At 36.1% G+C, this 23,469-nt stretch overlaps 1 protein-coding gene across 1 annotated transcript in view; it reads right to left on the bottom strand.

Moving 5' to 3' along the window:
• Positions 1 to 3,174: 3,174 nt before the first annotated feature.
• Positions 3,175 to 23,469, bottom strand: part of kcnb2b (potassium voltage-gated channel subfamily B member 2b) — a 99,617-nt gene continuing 79,322 nt past the window's right edge. Inside the window, exon 3 of the mRNA XM_083530261.1 lies at positions 3,175 to 7,729. Within this exon, the coding sequence (XP_083386387.1) occupies positions 5,924 to 7,729 (1,806 nt within the window). The 3' untranslated portion in view covers positions 3,175 to 5,923. The remainder of the gene's footprint in view (positions 7,730 to 23,469) is intronic.

Genomic DNA, 23,469 nt, shown 5'->3' with positions numbered 1-23,469 from the left:
GATTAATATGGTAACGTGGCTATGTCTCGATTCGCCATGCTTACTATTAGTACATATTTAAACATTTCTAACGAGCGTGATGATGTGAATGATATCATTTTGATAAGTGTATCTAATATACACTATATGGACACAAGTATTAGGACACCTAACTTTTCCCGCCATGAAGCTTTTCTTTAAACTTTTACCACAAAGTTGGAGGCACACAATATTTTTTACCTTGTACTAAGAGAGTTCCAGCATGATCATTCCCCAGTGCACAAAACCAGCTCCATGAAGATAAGCTTTGCATGGGTTGGAAAGGAAGATCTTAAATGGCCTGATATAGAGCTCTGATCTCAACCCTACTGAACACTTTTGGGATGATTTAAAATGCTGACTGCACCACAGGCCTCCTTATCTTACCTACATCAGTACCTGACTTTGTGACTGAATGAGCACAAATCTCCACAAACACACTCCAAAACCTGGTGAACATCTTCCCAGAAGAGCGGAGGTTATTATAACAGCAATTTGGGAACTAAATGTGGCATGGGATGTTCAAAGCACACATCAATCTTGTTTTCAGGTGTCCGCAAACTGGTGTCCATATAATGTAGCTATAGTTATACGTTATGAATGCTTTAAAATACGATCACTTCCCGTCTTTGAGTTTTACAACAAAGAAGACAGTCTATGTAGACAGCATTGGTGTTGAAGCATTGTTTAGATCTGATTCTCTATTTATTTATGGATGTTTATTTCTTATATTTCGTAGAAATTGTGCTGCGATTTAAAAAAATACAATTATTATATAGAAATGTTTAGTATAGAATATTATGGGAGCATTAGCATGATCAGGACTTATATTACAATTTCAAATTTAATCTGAATAGAAAGGCAAAATAAAATCAATAACCAGGGTGGCTAGCTCTAGACTTGAGTGTGACATGTTAGCTTTTATTTATAGTTACCCAGTGAACATGTACTGTAGATTTAACAACCAGGAAAAAATCTATTACTTCTTGACATTTGGAAAGCTATTGTATGTTTTCATTTGGGTTATGCAGGTAGAGTTAAATGTAAAATGTAAAATATTATTAGTAACGCGTTACACCTGATGCGTGATCCAAGCAAGCTGTTTTTTGTTTCTTTTATTGCGGAAGGATTAATGACATTTAACAAGACAATGTGCTGCTCACGAAACTTAATTACTTCATTTGAATGCCCAGCGTGTAAATTGATGTCCTAGCACATGCGCAGATACTGTAGATGCTGTGATATAAAATAAAATAAAAGATAAGAAATATAAAAAAAACAGTAAAATAAAGTGACATCCAGAGTGGCAATTTTTTCCCCATGTTTTAGAATATGGAAAAAAAATTTTTTTTAATCAAATGATCTGTTTCTAGTCAGCCAATAAAGCATGGTAATATATAGCTGCATTCCAAACTGCCATGCTTACTACAACTACTTATTTAAAAATAGTAAAGAGTGAGATGTTATTTCTGGATGAATGATATAATCATGATCATTGAATCTGATAGAGTGCCTGTCAAAAGTGTGGAAACACCTACAGTAGTCTTTTACAGTAACAGAAACAGTGTTTCTCCAAACATTCAGCTAAAATACTTTTTGGATTTACGCTTCAGGTCATTATCTTGTTGTACAATAAATTTGGTTCCAATTAGCCACAGTCAAGAAGGAACTGCATGGTAGCATGTTGGTTCAGTATTTTTTTCACCTGAAATATGAACGACCTTCCCAACCCCAAAACATTACGCTTCTACCTTCATTTTTGACTGTGGGTGTAAGTCTGCTAACATCTTCTCTCCTGTTCTCCGTCTTACATAAGTTCTTCTGTTAGAGCCAAAAATGTTTGGACTCATCTGTTCATGGAACTTTGTTCCAGTCATTCACTGTCCAATTCTTGGAAACAAAAGATACATGCATGTGTCTCAGAAATAATAAAAGACTAGGCGTTTCCAAACTTTTTTACAAGCATTGTGTAGTAATAGTGTTAAATTTATGCTACAGTCATGGCATGTGCACAAGTCGGTCGATGCTGTGATGCCAGCAGTTTAAAAAAAAATTAAGTAAAATTTAATTTAAAGATAAAAAAAATTCAGCCACCCCAAATGTATTTTTACGTTTCAAAAATGCAAAAAATATATAATCTTTTTTCAGCAAAGCAAAACACAGGCCAAGTGCTTTCACTTCCTCTTTTTCCACTTTTCACTTGTGCAAGCTGATTATAGTTTGTCCACCTGAGATGAGGAGATGAATATTCATACTTAAAATACAGTAAAATACAGTGTTTCAATGTGGTGTGCTAATGAATATTTATGACATATGTTAACAGTAAGGATGAATAATTTAGAGTTCATATATTTGCATGTGTGAGAAGTACTGCTCTCTGCCAGGACATAAACACGTACCTTTTAATGACATCATTATCTGTAAATAAGAAAAAACACACACCAGTTGTACCATTTGTTTTGTAGCAAACCTGAGAACTCATAGATTATTTCTTGTTATTTCTCACCGAAAGACCTGATTTATTCCTATAAAAAGTAGGGTTTTTTTGTTTAGCTTTTTTCTGTACAGTGTTGTATAAACCAAAAATAATAAGTGATTAGCCTTTCTATAAACAATGCGATTTATTTACGAACAGGTGAGCGTCATTTCACTGCAACCAGGAAACGCTTTAGAAAAAAAAAAAAAAAGTATCGACAAAGTTGGTTCAGGGAAATAAGTAAATATATCGCCTCTGGCTGTTTTAGTTCATTGTCACGTTTGAAAATCATTATTTTACATGAATAAAAATGCCAATATTTATTGATTGGAAGATGAATTTATATCTGAGTCACACTGCTGTAAAATCTTATTCTTGTCCTGTATTAACACTGTTTTTTAATATTAAAGATATATTTATATTTATATATATTTGTAAAATACACGTGTATTTGTCTGCCTGTACATTAAACTGTAAAATAAAGTGCATTTTTTTTTCTTGGCCTGCATAGTTTTGCAGTATGACAGTATTGCACTTTCCCTCCATTCACTTTAAAATTCATCTTACTTTTTTGACACAAGCCTCAAAAAATGTGTTCAGTTAAACGACACACAGCAACATCTGAATGAAAGCAACATGATGCAATAGAAAAGGATATTTGAAAGTAATTCGTGGTTAAATTCGACTTAAACCATTTTAATCCAAATGATGAAGATGAAGAAGAATATAACAATAAAAAAACAAAAAAAAAACAAAGATGTTTTCCACGGTGCTGGAGCGTTCCAATTCTCTGTTCAGTGCACTTTTTGTCCACATCCCCTTTGTCCTTTTGACTATTTTGAAACTCCTTTTACTTTGTTAGCTTGAGTAAAGTTGGTTCGAGGAGTGTCCGAAGGTGTATCCTGATGATGACATCACTGTAGACATTTGGAACAAAATATTCCCAAAAGACTTTGCACCGGTTTTCAAAATAGTGCCATTAAAAGAAGCTGTAAACAAAAAAAATACACACAGGTTTGGCAAAGTGCGAGTCGAGAGGGGAAGTCAACAATTTAGCACTAAAAACAGCACTGAACCAAAGAGACTGGAACAGTTAACCCAGACCTTCGGTTGCCATGATAACAAAGTCGTTTGCTTTAAATCGTAGATGACTATGTGAATATTTGATTGAATTGGTGAGTGAAATCACAATTCATGGTCAGAGGAAGAAACACTTTACTGGCAATTAACAAACTGAGGGGCAACTACGTTGCTAATATTGTATGCTAAAGCGATGCTACCCAAAACATAATGAATACAAACAACAGAGCATGTTTGAGATCCTTAGCTATGGCAATATTTGTTTGCTGTGCGGATGATAAAATAAGTAAATGCTGAAAGAATGTCAGACATCAAATAATGGTATGGTTTGGCATTAAACTGGTTCAAAAAGAGAAATCGAAACAGGACAAGCTCTGACTTTGGGTGGAAAAGGGGCACAAGTGTAATAAAAAAATTTTGGAAGCATAATTTTGTCTCATTATATCTTGACAATACAGCAGAATAGGCAAAATATTTATTGTAAATATGGCTTTTTGGTCCTAATTATTATTATTATTATTATTATTATTAGTAGTAGTAGTAGTAGTAGTAGTATTATCATTATTATTTATCGTTAAAAAAAATATATATGTAAAGCAAAGTGTAAGATTTAATGACCAGAACAAGCAATGTATAGGAACACCTGTACATTTGTACATTTTCACCCAATCATTTGGCTGCATTATAGTGCATAAAATTATTCAACTACTGATCAAAGCATGATATAATGTTTACATTAAGCATCAGGATAAAAAATAAAACAGTTGTTGTCAAACAGGTATGTTCGAGTGCCTTTCTGAGGTTTTTCTACCCAACACACTCTAAACACATCTCTAAAATTGACACACAATAGTGTGAAAAACCAATAACCAGTGAACACAGGTTTTTAGATTATCATTCTTTGCAACCATGGTGAGCAGAAAAGCATCTCAGAACACACAACATGAAACAAAATTGTCTATAATACAAGGCTACTGTATATCATGTTCCACTCATGTTAGCCAAGAAGAGGACTCTGTCACTAAAGTGAATGCAAACTGTTTGGTTGAGCCATTAAGATTTAACTTGTGCATTCTGTGAAACTTTTCTGCTTGGTTGCAAAGAGTAGTTATTATATTAGTGTAGACTTTTGGTCAGTTTGAAACAGTCTGGCTACTCTTCTCGGTCCCTCTCTCATCAACAGAGCTGGGGTACTCACTGGATGTTTTTAGTTTTCTGCACCAGTTTGTGTAAAAACTGTGTGAAAATCCAGGAGCTCAGCCGTTTTTAAAATATTTAACTAACTTACCTGGCAACAACAACCATGCCACAGTTCAATTTCTCCTCATTCTGATGTTTGATGTGAACTTTATTTAAAGTTTGTAACTTTAATGGCTATGCTGCCGCAACATGATTGGACAACCAAATGAATGTGCAGGTGTACAGCTGTTCCTAATAAAGTAGACAGGAAATAAGATTAGATTCAGACCTCTTTTAGGTACATAAAGGATCCACGTGTTTACCTAAGGACGTCCATTAGCTGCTCATTGTTATACTAGCTGCTATATTTTCTAAATGCTGTACTTAGAAAGCTAGCTAGCATAAGTGAATTAAAAACACGTGAGATGTACAGAGTCACTCTGCCACTCCATCATGCTGATGTTTAGTGATGTTTAACTACATTATCAAGATACACATTCAAAACCTGACTAATGCTAGCTGCCAGTAGCATCGAAAAATGAGCTAGCCGGTAAATAAGCAAATCTGCTTCTATAAAAGTGTATGAGCCAGTGTAACAGTTAATTTCTGGTCATTAAATCAGGAAATATTGCAAATTACCAGTCAAAATGATATCGATGTCATATACTCTTAAAAAAAAAAAAAAGAACAAGAAACAAAACAAAACAAGACAACAAAACAAAACGACAGCTCTGTCATGGTACACATTGCATTACTGTGTAATGATATGTTTCAGTACGTTGCTGTTTTGCAACCTTTCAGTCTTCAGAAGCACGGTTCTTAAATAAATAAGTTGGATTTTGTCCTCTGTGGCTATGAGCATCATTCAGTCCTCGGGGGGATATTTACAGTGAAGCGCTTTCAGCAAACTAAGCACCGTAAAGAGAAGTTTTTAAATGCATGCTTGTTCTGTTCCACTGCACTTTTTCCTCGTTTGTCATCGAATTTGTACAAATCAGCAGGATTGTGATCATTTTAAAGATAAATAGGTTCTTTGTCCAAGAGGTTTGTATCAATATTTCCTGCAAACAATGCCAAAAAATATAATGGCCTTTTCATTTTCATGCCATGCAAAAATATTTTTTGCTACAACTCCATGCCACACGTTTTTCCCTCACATCTTACAGTGTTTCACATGCTAGTTTGCGAAATATCCCCATCTCCCGGCATGAGATGAATCTCTGGCGTAAACATGTGATTCTCTACTTTGTGTCCACTTTGGTTGCTTTCATTTATGCCTTCCGAGTTGTCCCCTACTTCGTCCTGAGTGCAGTTTTGTGCAGTAAATTTTGGCGAAGAACCCGACATGCCGGCAATGTCCTCCTCCACGGACGCTCGCTGTTGTTCCTCGAGGAGAGATAAAGTCTCATTTGGATGGAAATCACAAACCGGAAGCTTTGGAGAAAGGAATAGTCCTGATTCTTTCATTCTAGCCAGAATTAGAGATTCAGGAAAAAGTGGAGAGTTTTCTTGCTCCGGTGAATCGCCGTTTTCTTGAAGACTAATGCTGAGTTCCTGAGCGGAGGAAGTGCTTGGAGGTGTTAGAGGAACATCATCTGTACTTTCTAGAAAATTGACTGTCAAGCCTGGGTTAATTCTTTGAATTAAACATGTTGTGTTGTCCACCACACTTGTGCCATTTTTTACACAGCACTTATCATCTTTATTGGATGCTGCCTGAAGTGGAGGCACTTCGGTCGGGCTTTGCTCCACCTGAGCTGCCTTGTTACTAGAAGGGATTGACTTTTTGGCTTCTCTAAGTTCAGCAGTGCAGCTTGCAAAGCTTTCAAGGCTCGTCACATGTGGTACATCTGAAGCAGGTCTATTTCGTTTTCGATTAGATTTAGCAGTCTGTGCTCTCTGCTTTGGCCCGGCATCGTTCAGATTTTTGTCGAGATCTGATAAGGAACGTGCCTTGCTCATCTGGTTGTATATTTCTTCGAGTTTCTGGACATTAAGGTGCTGTGGACTTGAGCTTTTAAAACACTCCCTTGAGCCGTTTTTTCTATCAAATGGCATTAAACTGGCATCGGAGGAAGTACGCTTTGAAATTCCCCACCTGCTCGGAGACAGGTGATTATCAAAGGAAGGTTTGTCTTCGCTCTTCTCCACCACAATGTCCATTAACTCCATGCTCCTTGCAAAGGCGTCTTTCAGGTTCATCGAGACAATGCTGCCGTTCCTTTTTGCTCTCTCCAAGGCCTCTCGTCGCTTGATGGCTTTCTCCTGGCGCTTTTGCTCCTTGTAAAACTCTGAGAAGTTGTTGACGATGATGGGAATGGGCAAAGCGATCACCAACACACCTGCGATGCAACAAAGCCCGCCGACTATTTTACCTAGCAGTGTCTGTGGATAGATATCTCCATAACCAACAGTCGTCATGGTGATAGTGGCCCACCAAAATGAAGCTGGTATACTTGTGAATTTTGTTGCATCTTCGTCTTTCTCTGCAAAAAAGACCAAGCTTGAGAATATCATAATTCCCATTGCTAAAAACAGTATAAGCAAACCGAGCTCGTTATAGCTCCGTCTGAGCGTAAAGCCAAGTGACTGGAGCCCGGTCGAATGCCTTGCCAGCTTAAGGATCCTCAAGATTCTCATGATGCGGAAAATCTGCACCACGCGTCGCACATTCTGGAACTGCAGAACACTCTTGTTGGACTCAGTCAGGAATATAGTGACGTAGTAAGGTAAGATGGCTAACAAGTCGATTACATTTAAAGGTCCTTTGAAGAATTTCCACTTGTTGGGTGAAGACAGGAAGCGCAGCAGGTACTCCATTGTGAACCAGGCGATGCATACAGCCTCGATGTGTGCCAGCTGAGGGTTGTCATTTGCCTGACCAAACTCATCTGTAACCTGGAGCTCAGGTAACGTGTTCAGGGACAAGGCGATGGTGGACAGGATGATAAAGAGAATGGAGATAATGGCCAAGATCTGCAGAGAGAGAGAAAGAGAAAGAGAGAAAAAGCTGTATTGAGTTACATGGTATAAAACTGTACTATCACTAATCATAGTGACTGTAGTGTTATTTATTATTACACCAAGTTTTGTGATTTCTTTTTTTTGTCAATAAAAGACCCAAGCACCGCAATCCCCTTAGTGATTAATGTGTATTAGATCTATACTTGTAAAATCACTTCCTACATCCTACATACTTCATATATTACTGCTTCCATCTCAATGATGAAGTATGAGTCTATTCAAAACCAACTTCTGATTAAACCATTAAAACTGCCAGAGAATTTAAAGAAATTAAGTAGCCACTATGTAAGAGCTGCAATAAATAATAAGAATATCTTTGTTTAAATGCAAGGCTGAAGATATGTAATGTTTGTCTTATCTGGAGTGTTTTTGGAGTTGGGCAGTACATGATTAGGTTATTATTTTTACATTATTACAATCTGTGTGACTCTCAGTGGGTGAAATGGCTGCGGGCAAACTATCTGATGTAAATCATTAGTTTTTTCTTTGCAAATATTGATTTTTGGCCAGCACGATGCCCCTACATTAATGCTTGATTTCCTGTGGTCAGATTGAATTCCTTTACACAAGGCATGAAAATGAAATTTCAGTTTGGGTAAACTACAAGCTATTTACAATACAAAGACCAAAAAGCACTGGCAGTGTACAGAATGCTACAATGTGTATGCATTGTATTGTTATTGCATATTCCCTTTAGCTGTGGTAAACTCTGTTACAGTTGTATGTGAACTCCTGGTTGTGCTTGTTACATTTATAGTAGCATTGGTTTAGAATTGTGTTTACATTTCTGACCAAATCTATATCATATGGCATAATGTTTATGAAGAAACTACATTTGCTTTTTAATCATCCCCTTTTTGTTATTGAATGAATGTCTATTATTCTGAGAAAGCTTTCCACTAGATAATGAAGCATGGTTATGGTGATTTGAGTGAATTCAGGCATAAGAGCATTATCAGTCAGGGCTCTGTGCCAGACACCTGAGTTCTTCCAATACAACCTTAACAAACCATATCTTCATGAAATTTGTTTAGTACACAAAACCATTAAAATGGGCCTCTATGTTCAATTGAAGGTAAATTTTGAAGTTACAGCTTACAAAGACATTATGTACAATTGTGTAATGGCAACAGTTTGGGAAACAACAGCATGTATGTGTAATAGTCAGGTGTCTACTGATGGGAAGATCGGTTCATTTCAGTGACATTTCGTTCCCTTAATCCTTTAATAACTTTCAGAGCGTATATATAGGGGTCATGTGACAAAAGGACGAACGACTCGGACCAGAGGACTGCTCAGTTCTGTTTCGCGTATAATGAACTGCATAGCGTATATAGGAGTCACATGATAAAAGAAGGAATGATTTAGACTAGAACAGTCAAGAGGTTAACTACTCAATTCTGTTTCCTATTTATAACTTGATTTTGTGGTGCTTTTCTCATGCGTGTTCAGTAGAAAATGAACAAATCAATTTTTGAGACTACTCGTTCTTCTGAGTCACATTATAGACATTCAAAATGAGCAAATTGTTCATAAACAACTTATCTCTGTTTATATACTCTTGCCCATACATTAGGTGTGTCTCTATATAAGAAAAAGTAAATGATAGTAAAAAAATAATAATGATAAGAATATTAATAATAATAATAATAATAATAATAATAATGTAGCATTCACTGACATATAAACCAGATGAGCTCTCTCTGTTTAGAGATTCTTTATTACAGAATTCTCAGGGTTATTGTTTCAGTCATAACCCACGTCATATAAGAGTTATCCCTAATCCACTGCTTTATCTTTCCTTGTGCTCTCTATCTCTACACCTTAGCTTATTTTCCCCCCAAAAAACCTTACCCCTTTTACACCTAAACCCACTGTCAAAGTAACATGGCACTTTCAACTTTATTCGTTACTCACTAAATATACACTAAAGAACATTATATCTTTAATTAGTGTTCCTGTATTAGCACCTGTCATTTTTTGTGTGTGTGTGTGTGTGTGTGTGTGTGTGTGTGTGTGTGTGTGTGTGTGTGTGTGTGTGTGTGTGTGTGTGTTGGGGGGGGGGGGTATTATAAATTTTGCTTTTCTCATGGAGGACCAGCCTAACTGTCCACATCAACATCAATATTATAAGGATATTGTTCCCTTAAAAGAGTGAGAGAAACTGCTTTGTGCTATTCAGTTCAATTCAAGTTTATTTCTATAGTGCTTTTCACAATGGACATTATCTCAGAGCAGCTTTACAGAATGTAATTATAGAATTATAGAAGAAAATTCACTTATAATGAAATTTATATGTATTTATCCCCGATGAGCAAGCATGGGGCAACTGCGAAAAGGAAAGACTCCATTATATGGTATGAGGACGAAACATTGAGAAGAACCAGCCTTAAAAGAGGAACCTATCCTCTATGTAACTCTGTTTCCTGTACAGAGCATTTATTTTTTGGATCTCAGGAACCGTATGTACATTTCTGCTAGAGGAACTATGGATAAGATGAATTTCTAGTTCAAAGTCCATTTCTTTTTAAAGCCAAAAAACTACTGTATGCAAAGCTTGTTGTAACCTTCACAATAAGTCTGACCCTCTCCCCAGCAATTCGAAAAAGTTCAGGGTTTCTGTTTTATCCCTGAGGCGGTGAGGCACAAGCAGCAAAGTGGGACATTCCTCCGCTGTTTTGTTTCCACATGAGTGGTGACTCATGCTGTGTTCTGAACATTTCTGGTGGCACAGTGCACCTGGCAAAAAATAAACTCCAAGTGTAACTCACCAAGTGCAAAAAAATATATATAACTTTCAGCCTCTGTCTGCTCTATGTTTACCAGCTGCCTTAATATATTCATATAATCATTAATCTTTAGTAACTGCTATATCCTGGATCTGGAGGTAAAGAATGCTAAATGAATGCGAGGCAGGAATTCACAATGCATACACTCCACTCATTTACACATTCATTCAAACCTAAAGCAATTTATCATAGCTAATCAACCAACTAACATGCTCCAAATGCTTTGGAGGTGAAAGGAATGCAAAAAGCCTAAAGAAAACCCATAGGGCCACAAGGAGAACGTGAATAGTAATCTGACACAGATTGTATCCTAATTCATAGCTCCCCTAACCTTGAAATAACTTATTCAAAAACTTTCCCAGATTTATAATGAACATATTTATTCATTTCTTACTTATACCTAATGCAAGGGTTTCAATTATATCAGCACTACATGCACTAAATAATAAAGAAAACCTCAAATCCTGACAAGGATGCAGATGCAAAAAAACATTCTATAACCACACTAATGTTCAGAGTAGATCCTTTTAAAAATAAATAGTGTGTAATTTCTTTACAAAAACCCTCTACTGTCCCACATTTCATTACAAACAAATGGGTGCTGCTTAGTGCAGTGGTGAGTGCTACTTAGATCAAACCTGTTAGTATTCGCACATTGCATTATCGAAATCCACTGCAGCTCTGCGTTCATGCAGGAACGTGGTTTATGAGAACCTCTAAGTGCAGGAATATTAGGGTGTAGAGAAAAAAACTGAAAGCTAAAAGGAAGCGCATTAGGATTCCGATCCAGCCGCAACAGAGACATTAATGTGAGTTAAAGGAGCAAAGTTAAAGAATGAAAAGGTGATAAAGTGAATTTACACCAAGATAAGAAATATGCTTAGATAAAATAAAGAGATAAAATCTGAAAGTTATACAGCTTTAAAATAAATGTAAATTAAATAAAAAGTAACGGTGATTACTAGATAAAGTAATGCAAAGTATAGTCAAGCAAGAACGTCAATAAGTAAAGAAATAAAATACTGAAATAAAATGTCCAATTTCCACCATCTAAATAAACAATTAGGTATAAATAGAGTTATAAAAGTATTCAAAAAAAGAAGTTCAAGAAGTAATGAGTGTTTAATTAACAAATTGGAATAAATATATGAAGGAAGTTAGGAAATTACCAGGCTATAATTGAGTTTGAAAAAGTAATAAAAGGAGTTAATGAGAGGGAAGTTCTGGCAAACTCTCCCACACAACATCATCAATTAATCATGAAATCAAATTACAATAGTGAACCATGTCAATGGAACACAGAGGAGACATTCCCTTTCCTGAATAAATGTCCAGTAAATAAATTGCCTGCTGCTTTATAGATTGTACATTCTCTGCTACGTTTTTTCATCTAGGCTTCCTGTAGCTGCCTGCATCAGGTTTAAAACACAAATGCTGGTGTACAAAAAAAGAAAATAAAAAAACAGACCAGCACCATTCCACCTCTGAGGACTTATTTCACCTCACACTGCACCACACATCTGATCCTCAGCCACTACTCGACTGCAAACACAACACCATTTCTCAAGTTACAAAGAAGACATGTTTCAAGACTCTTCTCTTCTGGAACTCTCAGGTGGTCAAATGAACTTCCACTTGATGTCCGAACAATTTCTTATAGTATTACTTGGTTAAAAAAAACTTTGGTAGCTGCTCTGGATAAGGCCATTTGCCAAATGTCATAAATGTAAATGTAACTTATGATTCCAAAGTTAACGGCATACAAAAAAAATGCGATTGTGTAATATCTATGAATTTCTATTAAGTTTATGTTTCGCATATACACACAGGAATGAAAAAAACTTTGACGAAGCATAAAAACAAAAACTTGAGTTTTAGGTGCCACTAAAGAAATCGCTACGTTTTCATACATGTGAGGGTTATGAGAAGTTGAAACTATATTCAAAAGCTTATAAGCTCATCTATGAAACTATTTCAGCTGCTATGTTTAGAGTGAAGTGTATATAGCTTCAGCAATTCATCTGTAACTGTTACACAAGAACAAATACCAAAATACATCACCTAAGTAACCATATCTGCTTCATAGGATGATAGCTGCATACACACTGAAGATGCATATTTACTGGCTCATCCTTCGAGTAGGTCACATACAGTACTGAATGTGTGCTTCAACACTAAAATCGAAGCATAGCTGAGCTCTTACAAATCACACTGCTGCATAGAGAAGGACCAACATACTGTATAGCTGACGTGTAAGGGCCAAGCACACCAGCAGATGCATGAAACAAACGTTTGATAATGGACCTTTGAGCCAATTATTATGCTAAATAACATGGAGAATAATGGCTAGGTAGCTCATTAGTTCAGATGTTGGGCTTGTGGTTAAAAGGTTGTGATTGGAGTTCAAATCCCAGCAACATCAAGCTACTACTGCTGGAGCACTGACCAGGGCCCTTAACTCTTAAGACCCTGAGTATAAGTCACTCTGGAGAAATAATGTAGAAGCTTAGCTTATACAGCATAAACATGCTAATGACCACACAAGAATGCACTATGTAACTGCGTTACAATTTAAATGATAAAAGTTATACTCTGTTTCTGGAATTATCTATTAAATACTTTTAAGTGAAACCACAGATTTTACTCTTCTGGCTTCTTCTGGCCACTACAATATTTATAACAAGAGTGGAATGAGATTTGGCTGCTCAGATGTGTTGGTCTTTCTGGGTTCGATGTTTTATGGATCAGTGGTTAGCTATTTGCTTTGAAGGCCAAATCCAAGAGAAGAGAAAGGTCATGGTGAAAAATGTTATTGAATCTGAGAAAGAAAGCTATTTTTTTGTGTTGAAGCTTGACTGCATAGGACACATTAGTACTGAGTCATGACAGAAAATGGCTATATGATAAGATTGCATTGTTTTTGGGAATGCCAGGGTAGAATTTGTGAGAATTTTGAATGTACAAATGTCATCAAATCACAACTTCAGGCTTAAAAGGAGTCAAATTGTATGGGGACTGAGAGGAGATGCAGCCAATGAAAACACACAAAGCTCTGATGTTACACTATTTGTGTGTGGCTTCAGGAGAACTGAATGTCCTAAAGTAGCATAGCTACTCCAGCAACTGCTTGCTTGGTTAAATAATATATGAAATAATATTTTATTATATTTTATAAAAATAAAATATAATAAATCAAATTAATGAAATACACTTTTATTATATTGAATACATTTATTAAATAAAATAAAATAAATGGAAACATTAAATTAAATAGATGTGTATATAAGCGGGGGGGGGTGTGTGTGTGTGTGTGTGTGTGTGTGTGTGTGTGTGTGTGTGTGTGTGTGAGTGTGTGTGTGTGTGTGAGTGTGTGTGTGTGTGTGTGTGTGTGTGTGTGTGTGTGTGTGTGTGTGTGTGTGTGTGTGTGTGTTATATTTAATTTTCTAAAGCATCCCATCAATCCTCCATTCATTCACTCAATATGTGGAATTGTCAAGATTTTCTTCTTTTAAAATAAATATTTGAAGCAACCAAAAGCCCTGTACTGAAAAAAAATGTGTACAGTTTCACTCTAAACATATATATACTGTAATAATTGTTCCTAGCTGCTAGTGTGTGACTAGCATTATTACTAAACTGCAAGTGTTTTAGCTAGTTGCAGTAATGTTTAGCTAATTTATTTCAGTAATAAGTCTGCTGTACTGGACAGACAAAGAAATAGTTGAAAATTATTTTACATATCAGAAAAAAAAAAAACTCATTATTTTTGGCACAAGTGATGATGCTATAGTGGTCGACTTTGGAATGCAAGTGCATGCCTAATCAATATCAATTTAAGTTCATTTCTCACTCTAATTTATACACAATCAATATTCACTCAAGGTTGACAGACAGCGGGTGGTGTGGATCAGGCCATTTTTCTTTCCCTTGTGTGTGCGTGTGTGTGTGTGTGTGTGTGTGTGTGTGTGTGTGTGTGTGTGTGTGTGTGTGCCTTGTATAAAATCTTAAAAACGGACTCTTTAGGTCTGTTGCTTGCTGGTGTGTTATGCTCACATGCACTGCTTTTGCTTAGATATGCTTGAATATAAACGTAAATGTAATTGTAAGTGCTTACTGTTATTGTACACTAGTGTGTGACTTCTACATTCAAGCACTCTTGCCTTGTGTTGCATTCTAGAGGTTACACTCTAAAGTCATTCAAACCACAGCAAAAAGACATTCATTTCAATAGATATTATTTAGATATAATTAATGGAAATGATATCTCATGATATGATACAAATATTCTGCAGCAGTGACATGTTACACCTGGTACTGATGTTTGTGATGCAAAAATGTACTCATTGGATCAAAATAATGGTCAATCTTTTTTAGCTATTTTAGATGTAGGAACATATTGTTGAATGGATACTTTGTATTGTATGAAGAAGTCAGGTGTCGCAGAGAAGTATGTGAGTTTGGTGTATGACATGTATGAGGACAGTGTGACAGCAGTGAACTGTGCAGTAGGAACGACAGACTGGTTCAAAGCGGAGGTTGGACTGCATCAAGGATCAGTTCTGAGCCCTTTTCAGTTTGCATTGGTGATGGACAGGTTGACGAACGAGATCAGACAGGAGTCTCCATGGACTATGATGTTTGCGGATGATATTGTGATTTGTGGTGAGAGTAGGGAGCAGGTTAAGAAAAGCCTGGAGAGGTGAAGGTACATGCTGGAGAGAAGGGGAATGAAAGTCAGTAGCAGTAAGACAAAGTACAGGTGTGTAAATGAGATGGAGGACAGTCGAGTGGTGCGGTTGCCGGGAGAAAAGGTGAAGAAGGTGGATGGGTTTAGGTACCTGGGGTCAACAGTGCAAAGTAATTGAGAGTGTATTGGAGAAGTGAAGAAAAGAGTGCAGGCAGGGTGGAGTGGGTGGAGAAGAGTATCAGGAGTGATATGATAGAAGGCTATCTGCAAGAGTGAAAGGGAAAGTTTATAGGACTGTGGTGAGACCTGCAATGGAGTATGGTTAAAAGACAGTGGCATTGACTAAAAAACAGGAGGTGGAATGGATGTAGCAGAGTTGAGGATGTTAAGGTATTTGTTGGGAGTGACGACGATGGACAGGATTAGAAACAAGTTTATTAGAGGGACAGCGCATGTAGGACATTAAGATGGTTTGGACATGTGCAGAAGAGAGACATTGGGTATATCAGTAGGAAAATTATGAGGATGGAGCCACCAGGAAGGAGGAAAAGAGGAAGGCCAAAAAGGAGGTTCATTGTTGTGGTAAAGAAAGACATGCAGGTACTTGGTTTGAAAGAGGCGGATGTAGAGGACAGAGTAGTATGGAAACGGATGATCCGTTGTGGTGACCCCTAATGGGAGCAGATGAAGAAGAAGATTGTTAAATAGACACTTTTTTTACTACACCTCCACTTCTACATTATTTACTCTTGCATAACCACATTATTTATACTTCCACATTATCTTCACTTCCACATTATCTTTACTTCCACTTCCACATTATCGTCAATTACACTTCCACACGATCTTTAATTGCACCTCCACATTATCTACACTTCCACATTACCTACTCTTGCACCACCATGCTATCTATACTTCCACATTATCTACACCTCCACTAAACATTATCTATGCTTACTCTCTCACATTATCTACAACTCCACTTCCACATTATTATACTTTCACATTATCTTCAGTTCCACGTGCACATTATTTTCAGATCGTAACAGTTGTTACACCTTTCATAGATAGCTAGATAGATAGCTAGATAGATAGATAGATAGATAGATAGATAGATAGATAGATAGATAGATAGATAGATAGATAGATAGATAGATAGATAGATAGATAGATAGATAAGCAACTACACTAAGTAAATATTAGTCAGACTGTATATAAGGTATATTAGTGCAAGATGCAAGTAAGGCATGTGTCCAGAAAGAGGGGTGTGTACCTAAATGAGCATATTCATGAGCCATTCATACTTTTGCGTTTTCTTTCTCATATAATTTGCACAAAAACACAATTTGCCTTCATTTCATATTCCCAGGAGAACAATAATGCATAGTAAAAGGGTATCTAATGAGGTTAATATTGATGCTTTTATTGATGCGTAAAAGTGCAGCAGCTGTGGCTGCAATGAAAGGAGACTTGTTGAATTGTGTTCATTGAGTTTCTTGCTTTAGTAGTGGCATTCGTTTTCATTGTATGAGATACCTGTCTATGACGCAGTGGTCTGTTATACTGCATTGCTGTATACTATTAATAGTTTCTATAGCCGTGGCATCAAAATGGTGTAGTAAGAGGTGGATTGATTTAGGTAGGACACCACTGAAGGTCTGGCTGTGAAAGACATCCACCATTCACTTGCACATTTTCTATACATCCACTTTCACATGATCCATAATCACAGCTCAACGTTATCTATACATTCACTCACACATTATCTATACCTCCACTATATTTCCATTTAATTGTGATTTCTCAGGGCTTTTTTCAGTCCTAGCTATGTGTTGAAAATGTTACACATCATTTAAAACACTATCTCCTTCTGTGTGGGATAAGAAATCTTAAAGATTAACAAATTGACACCAGTCCATCTTATCTTATCTTATCTTTCTCTCTCTCTCTCTCTCTCTCTCTCTCTCTCTCTCTCTCTCTCTCTCTAGTAAAATCTAAAGACAAGTAGGTAGTGTACAGTGGAAGATTACAAGCTGCTGTATTTGGGGTAAAGCCGCACCATGTGTAACGAAGTAAGAAAAGTAAAAGAATGTTGCAAGTTAAAGATAAAGACGTACAAGGTAATTGGTTATGTATATATGTATGTATGTATGTATGTTTATATTTATGTGTATATGTATCTATATATCGATCCTAATTGTATGTCATCCATTTTGTCACTAGAGTGCACTCTCTCCTTTTTTTGATCTTTCTCTTGACTTGAACTATGTAGTTCTTTTGACCATCACATTAATTATGAATCCTTTTTTATATAATCTCCTATAAATGGCAAGCTTACAGTGAAGGGAGTAAAGTATTATGTGAAGGTTGAAACCTTTGCTGCCGTCAGCATGATATTCAGAAGATGACCCATCCACGTTGTCTGTTTTCCTGATGGTCAATTTTACAGGAAGCTATTTTAAGTACCACACAGTGTAATTCCAGAACAATTATCTGAACTAAACCAGAAAGCTGTATTCAGCTCAGTTGCAACAAGTCTCTGAATTATGCACCACTGCAATCCAACTTGGTATTTCTTCAATTTTTTTTTGGTCAGAAATAAATTTAGCTTCTGTCTAGGAATTAATGCATTACAATAAGCATCATTACCTGCCAATAAGCGAGCTTGAAATTAGTAAAAAAAAAGTCTAAAAATATTATAAACAATATTAATAATTATGTCATATTTTCACAGTGAACCTTCTATATCTCTATTAGAGACTAGATTAGATTAGATTAGATTAGATTAGATTAGATTCAAAGTTATTGTAATTGTGAAAAGTACAAGTACCGGGCCAACGAAATGCTATTAGCATCTAACCATAAGTGCAAATAGTAAGGTGTATAAATAAATCTAATCTAAAAAATAAATATACAAATATAAATATGTATATATAATAATCATATTATAGAAGTGCAAAGGTGCATATATATATATATATATATATATATATATATATATATATATATATATATATATATATATATATATATATATATATATATATTACAAATAATATTGTATAAGGTGCATTTGTGAAGCTAAACACAGATGGGTATTATTTAAAAAGTGACCATATCAGTGCAATGACCATACTAGTGCAAAAGAGGATAAAAAAGAGGATAACCTATGAGGATATAGTGCAAATGTTCAACATGGGCAAAATTTAATTTTTGTTTATATAAATGAACAGCCATAAAATGAGTCAAATCAGATTTACAGGAGTTTTCCCTGATGCATTTGTTGCATGGGATGTGTATGGTTCAAACCTTTGGCAATGCGCTTGTGTGTATGTAGCTCTCTATTGAATCAACAGTCACAATAGTGTACACTTTAGGTGTTCGCACAGATGAATGTATTTATTAGAGCTCCACAGTCTGTAATTTGCTGTGTCTCAGTGCTTTAGGCACCTCGTAAACTAAAAACCATGACAGGGTGTTTACATCATACTGATGTAGCACTGTTTATAAAATGCTAATGAGAGCAAGAGAGAGAGAGAGTAAGAGAGAAAAAGAAAGAGCATTTTCTCAGACTAAAATATCTTCTTAATAAAGTCATAGGACAGAATTTGAGATGGGGCTAATGAAACATTCACTCATCCAGCAATATTACCTCTTTGCGCTCATTTCTACAAGCACCAGTTAATGCTATAATCTATAGTTTTTACATTTTTAAAATGGAGACATTTATTACTAATACTAACAGTAAGGACAGCCTTCGCTTTTTCTGGACACTAGACACTGGGCAAACTTTGTAATGTAGCACTCGACTTGTGATGCGTTTCTGCTATTACGGAAACTGCCACGTACTCATTTCACAAATGGTGTCGTTTCATATTTACAGAATATTCCTCAACTCAAAATTATAGTTGGTTTATTTGAGTGAAATAGTTAAACAAATTATAATGAGTGTGTATTCAGTGAGTTTGCAGTTACACTGAATGTGGAGTCCAATTGTTTGTCAGCTATTTTTATAACCATAATGACATCAGAATTTGTGAGTTATAATATTATTATTATTATTATTATTATTATTATTATTATTATTATTATTATTATTATTATAGCGTGATGAAGGGGAGAGATTATTCATTGACATTTTCTCTTCTGGGGGAAGATTGACTAACTGCTTCTAACCTTTTTGTGTCCTTACTAAAGATAGAAGTTCAATCCTATTACCATTATCCTGAAGTGTCCTCACTTAGTATGGACAAGGTGTATAAGCACACACATATACACATACACAAACACACTCATTCACTCTCACCACTCTCTCTGTCCCAGTTTTATCTTGTATTGTTTAACTGTTGTATGTGACTAAATTGCCTGCTCACCTTTAATAAAGCCATCTAAATGCTAACTAACACTGAACTGTTGCTCATCCCACAATTCTGAATGAAATGAATAGCTTGTAATAACATGACAAACAACCTACAACAACCTACAACAACTAGTCACGAATTAGTATGCTGTAATTTGCAACTTGCTGATTAGGTAGCTGCTCACTTGAATGCATTGCAAAGTAACTTGAATGCTGCACTGCTTTACATTTAAATTCTATTCACGCAGTGATGCTAATATTTGTATGTTTACCTACCAGCTAAGACTTGCATCCTTAACGTCCTTAATGCTAATTGTGCTCTAGTGTAGACAGTCTACATCAAATATGTATTATCTTTGAGTAAGCATGCAAAGTAAAATAATGCAAATGAGAGAAGCAAAGTGTGAAGAAGAGAACCTTGGTGAATCAGAATGCAGTGTGTGTGTGTGTGTGTGTGTGTGTGTGTGTGTGTGTGTGTGTGCTGAATTTTAAAAGAGCCTTATCAACACACTTGACTTCAAAGCTGCCCATTCACACAATATGAAAAAAGCTTCAAACAAAACAGAAGGCTCGAAAGTCACTCACTGGAAAGAGAACACAGCGCTGCTAATGCTAATACTCCATTTAAAGCTAGCGCTAATTGTTTTTCTACTGAATGCCAGCTTGAGCAACTCTCTGTAATGATTCAAAGCTAACAAATGGACTATAACTAAGTAGTGCAGTCTAAACGAAATAGTCAAAGGCACTTTCTTTCTTTATTTTTATGTTTTTCTCTAATACAGAGCATGAGCTAAACTGCAGGTGCTGTTTGATGCTGCTAGGTCAATTTAAAATATGCTGACATTGAGGGTCATAGCACGTTATTTACATAAATTTCATCCTTGTCAATACATTCAGTAAGAGCCCTTGTGCACTCTGGGATGATGGGGAGTGGAAAAAGCATACAAGTGTCAAAGCATACAAGTGGACCAAAACCATGCTTGCAAAAATAAATGCTCCCCACAGGACAGCAGAAATATAAATCTGATAAAATTTTGTTGAGGGTCAAGATGACTGGTGCAACTATGTATTGAATTTTAAGGCTAATATTATGTAACGTGTGTGTGTGTGTGTGTGTGTGTGTGTGTGTGTGTGTGTGTGTGTGTGTGTGTGTGTGTATATATATATATATATACTGTATATCACCTCAGAATTGACATTTTGGTAAAAGTTCCCTATATATCCTGTGGGAAGAGAGGCTTTACTGTTCTTTTTATCATCTAACACCAAAACCAAATTGAAAACATAGAGCAATACAATATGACAAATGGTTTAAAAGACTTGTCATAAAAGTGCAGCTTCTTGCAGCTGTAGCTAAGGTAGAAAGCTCCTAACCTACATCAATGTTATGGCTATGTGACCTGGCAAATGCATGAAAACAAGCCCTGGAAAAAGAATTCATATTAAAGATCATAACCTTTTGGTTTGTATTGCAATTAGGTTTTTTTAAGTAGACATGAAATGGTGTTACAACCATACGTACATTGTGAAGGCACTCCGATCCCTGTAATTTATAAAGATATTGTTTGTCTCATGTGAATCATTTAGGATTACAACAGTACATAAGTCTCAACCCTGAATAGAAAAGATATGTTGCTGAGACTTGGGGACAATTCTGTATATAGACATCGGCAACGGTCCTGCTCACTTTATGCATTAGTTTATAAACATCACTTACTCAGCTGTTGAATTGTAGATTGTGTTCACAAGATTAACATTAACCTCATTATAAGCAATAAAAATCCTCAATTGTCTTGTTATCTTAGTGAGGATTGGGGTTTCTTTCTAATTGCAGGTGTGTGTGTGTGTGTGTGTGTGTGTGTGTGTGTGTGTGTGTGTGTGTGTGTGTGTGTGTACAGCTGGAAAGAGAATGGGACTAACAATGGTTGAAATGGGATAAACAGGACTCAAAACATTACATATGAAAAAAACTTAAGAAAAGACAAAAAAAGTTTCAAATATGTGAGAGTAAATACGTGTTTATTTAAGTATAAGACAGAACGAGACATGCAGAGCAAAAGGTGCATTAGATAGAAGACTAAAAACACCTTAAGTAGGACCCGGACACACACACACACACACACACACACACACACACACACACACACACACACACACACACACAAACAAACAAACGATCCAAAAACCAACAAGAGCACTGGTTTTAAGCTTCCGTGTAGATGTTTCCACTCCGTTTTCAACAATCTGTTCTCAGTTCCAGCAAAGAGCTGGGAAGCAGGTTTAAGAGTATAAACACGGCGAATATGATGAATAATACACTGGAGTGTGTTTCCATTTGAGCTTCATAAACAAAGTGCTTTTCACGTGTTTATATGAAAATGTGACAGCCCGGTTTAGTTAAATGGAGCAAGCAAGAGAACGGCCATATTTGGATTGCTTCGCTGCTCAGTTTGCGAATACACACACACACACACACACACACACACACACACACACACACACATACACACACAATCGGCTTTTGAGTCAATCAGCTACACTCCAATGTTGGGTGCTATTCTGTATAGCTGGAAAAACAAGGGTTTTACTTCTAAAAACCACATTTCCATATAAAAGAGGGCAAGATTCTCCAGAAATCCTTCAATGTCAGCAAGAGTTTCATGGTGACTCACAGTGACAATGTGTGAAGCAAAATGGGTGGAGTTTCTGGACGGGTGACAAAGTTGGAAAGATTTCAAACTTGCAGATCAGAAGTGAAATGATGTGGAGAAAAACAAAAGCATTGAGCAACAACGTGACTTAAGGTGCTTTGCTAAATGAATTGACTAAAATGTAATAAGGTGAAACCCTTATTTGTGAATGCGTGAATGTGAATGAGTACTGATCATGTAGCAGATTGAAGTAGCTACTATAGTACTATTATTCTAATCATTTTGTGCAAATTATATTACTCAAAACATGCTAATGTCTTTCTGTTAGTGCTTAGTGACTGCATGTAGATTGAAGGATCCTTAAACGATGGCTTTCTTCTTCACAATAGGCATTTAGGTTATCTATATGCTTCTATTGATTCTATAGATACCTATCTATCTGTCTTTCTGCCTGTCTGTCTGCCTCTCTACTTGTCTATGTGTGTGTTCGGTGGTTTTATTACTAATATTATAGCCTTGGCTACTCACACACTTGGAAAATCTACTCACTTAACTTCTAATGCTTAATACGTACACATTAAGTGTGGCAAGTTGAAGGCAGAAAGGTGGAGGTGTGTGCCATTTATTAGCAATCCAAATCGGCAAACAAACCTGTGGTCAGAAACTTGTGGTTTGACCCCAGGTAGAGGTGAGAGTGAGCAAATCTGAATTCAATTGGATTGTGTACATGGTGAAGTTATATATATATATATATATATATATATATATATATATATATATATATATATATATATATATATATATATATATATATATATATACACAAACACTACCTTTATGATCAAAATATGAGGTGGTTGCTAAGTGGTTAAGGCTCTGGGTTACTGATCAGAAGCTCCAACTCCACAACAAACTTGAATATGTAAACGAAAGATAAGTATAATATTTGTATACTATATGTGAAAAATAAAAGCTCTCTCTTGATTGACTGATTACATTGAACCTAAACCTTGCTCAGGATAACTACAGTCGCCTGTCACGCTGCAGAATCAGGGCGTGAGAGCGGTTCATGCAGTGCTGCTCGCCACTTAGCCGAGTGAGAACACTTAGCAAATGATAGAAGCAATTTAGAGATCATGTTACTGTGCTTTATTCCTCGATCTCTACTAATGTTATCATCTGAGTGCAAATTTCAGGGCATGGAT

Source organism: Silurus aristotelis (genome assembly GCF_946808225.1).
Source record: "Silurus aristotelis genome assembly, chromosome: 25".
Lineage (NCBI taxonomy): Eukaryota > Metazoa > Chordata > Actinopteri > Siluriformes > Siluridae > Silurus > Silurus aristotelis.
Note: the sequence above shows the minus strand (reverse complement) of the source record. Positions and strands in the feature narration are given on the sequence as shown.